Here is a 1,095-nt window from a genome sequence, read left to right as displayed (position 1 = left end):
ATTTGCACATACAAATTAGAGACGTGTATTTATGCATCAACTATTAAATTTATTTGAAGAACCAATAACTTTTTGTGAAGAACTGCCAATACTGCAAGAAAAAAACTTCAGTGAACTTTTTCTGCAAGGGCAATACTGCAGACTTCATGGCAGGCAGGGAGACCTTGGGCAGTCACCCGGGACTCAGGGGAAAGTCCAGTCTAGGATCAGTCCTCCTTGTCACCGTCACCCAAGGTGAGCTTGTCAAAGACGTACTCTGCCAGGCTGCCTTCCGGGGACCCCACGTTGCTCAGGTTGCTGACATGGTCTCCCAGCTCCTTGATGAACTTGACCTGCTGGTCCAGGTAGCCGGTCCCCAGGAAGTGGCACAGGTGGGCGTCGCTGCTGTCGGTGGCCAGCTTGTGCAGGTCGAGCAGGCTCTGGTTGATGCTCTTCTCCAGGTGCAGGGTGTCTTGCATGGCCTGGAGTGCGCTCTCCCACTGCTGGGTCTCGGGCTTTCTGATGTCGAGGAAGGAGACGCGGCCCCCACGCCGGTTCTGCAGGAACATCAGGCTCTCGGCTGTCTTGCTGTGCTCGTGAGAGCAGAGCAGGAAGAAGCGGTAGAGGTGCTTCAAGCCCACATCATCACGGTCGAGGTAGAAGGCCACAGCCAGGCACTGGAAGGAGGCGTGGAACTCCAGGGCAGCGTGGCTGTTGAGCGCGGCCTCACACTCGAGGCGGTAGTTCTGACGAACCTGTGAGGGCGGTGTGGGCATCACGGCGGGCGACTCCAAGGCCCAGGGAATGGCGGCTCGGTCGGCAGGTGTGCGGGGCTGGCATCGGCGGGGGCGCGAGCGCCAGCGGCCTCCTCGGAGCCTTCCCATGGTGGATGATGTGGGCGACCGGAGGTGGGCTCGGGGCCAGACGACAGGTGGCTGGGTGCGGGCTCTAGGAGGGATGGGTAATGGCGTCCGTTGGGGCAGGTCAGTGCCTGGGCTTGAGATTGGTTAAGGAAGAGGTCACGTGGGTGGGCGGGATCCGTGGGTAGGCGGGGTCTATGGTCTTGACCCTCCTTCTTTCTGCCTGGTGACGTAATGGCTGTTGAGAAGGGACTAT

The 1,095-nt window shown here is 59.2% G+C and overlaps 1 protein-coding gene across 1 annotated transcript; it reads right to left on the bottom strand.

The window, feature by feature from the left end:
• Positions 1 to 206: 206 nt before the first annotated feature.
• Positions 207 to 863, bottom strand: LOC120881672 (ferritin heavy chain-like). The gene has a single exon (XM_040265341.1). It carries the CDS (start codon positions 861 to 863, stop codon positions 207 to 209), a length of 657 nt encoding a protein of 218 aa, XP_040121275.1.
• Positions 864 to 1,095: the final 232 nt, after the last annotated feature.

This window comes from Oryx dammah, unplaced genomic scaffold (assembly GCF_014754425.2).
Source record: "Oryx dammah isolate SB20612 unplaced genomic scaffold, SCBI_Odam_1.1 HiC_scaffold_23, whole genome shotgun sequence".
Lineage (NCBI taxonomy): Eukaryota > Metazoa > Chordata > Mammalia > Artiodactyla > Bovidae > Oryx > Oryx dammah.
The sequence above is the reverse complement of the archived record's forward strand: the minus strand, read 5'-3'. Positions and strand labels throughout refer to the sequence as shown.

Bases quoted from the DNA above. Each gene is read 5' to 3' on its own strand.
- LOC120881672 (XM_040265341.1), bottom strand. From the start codon at position 863: ATGGGAAGGCTCCGAGGAGGCCGCTGGCGCTCGCGCCCCCGCCGATGC.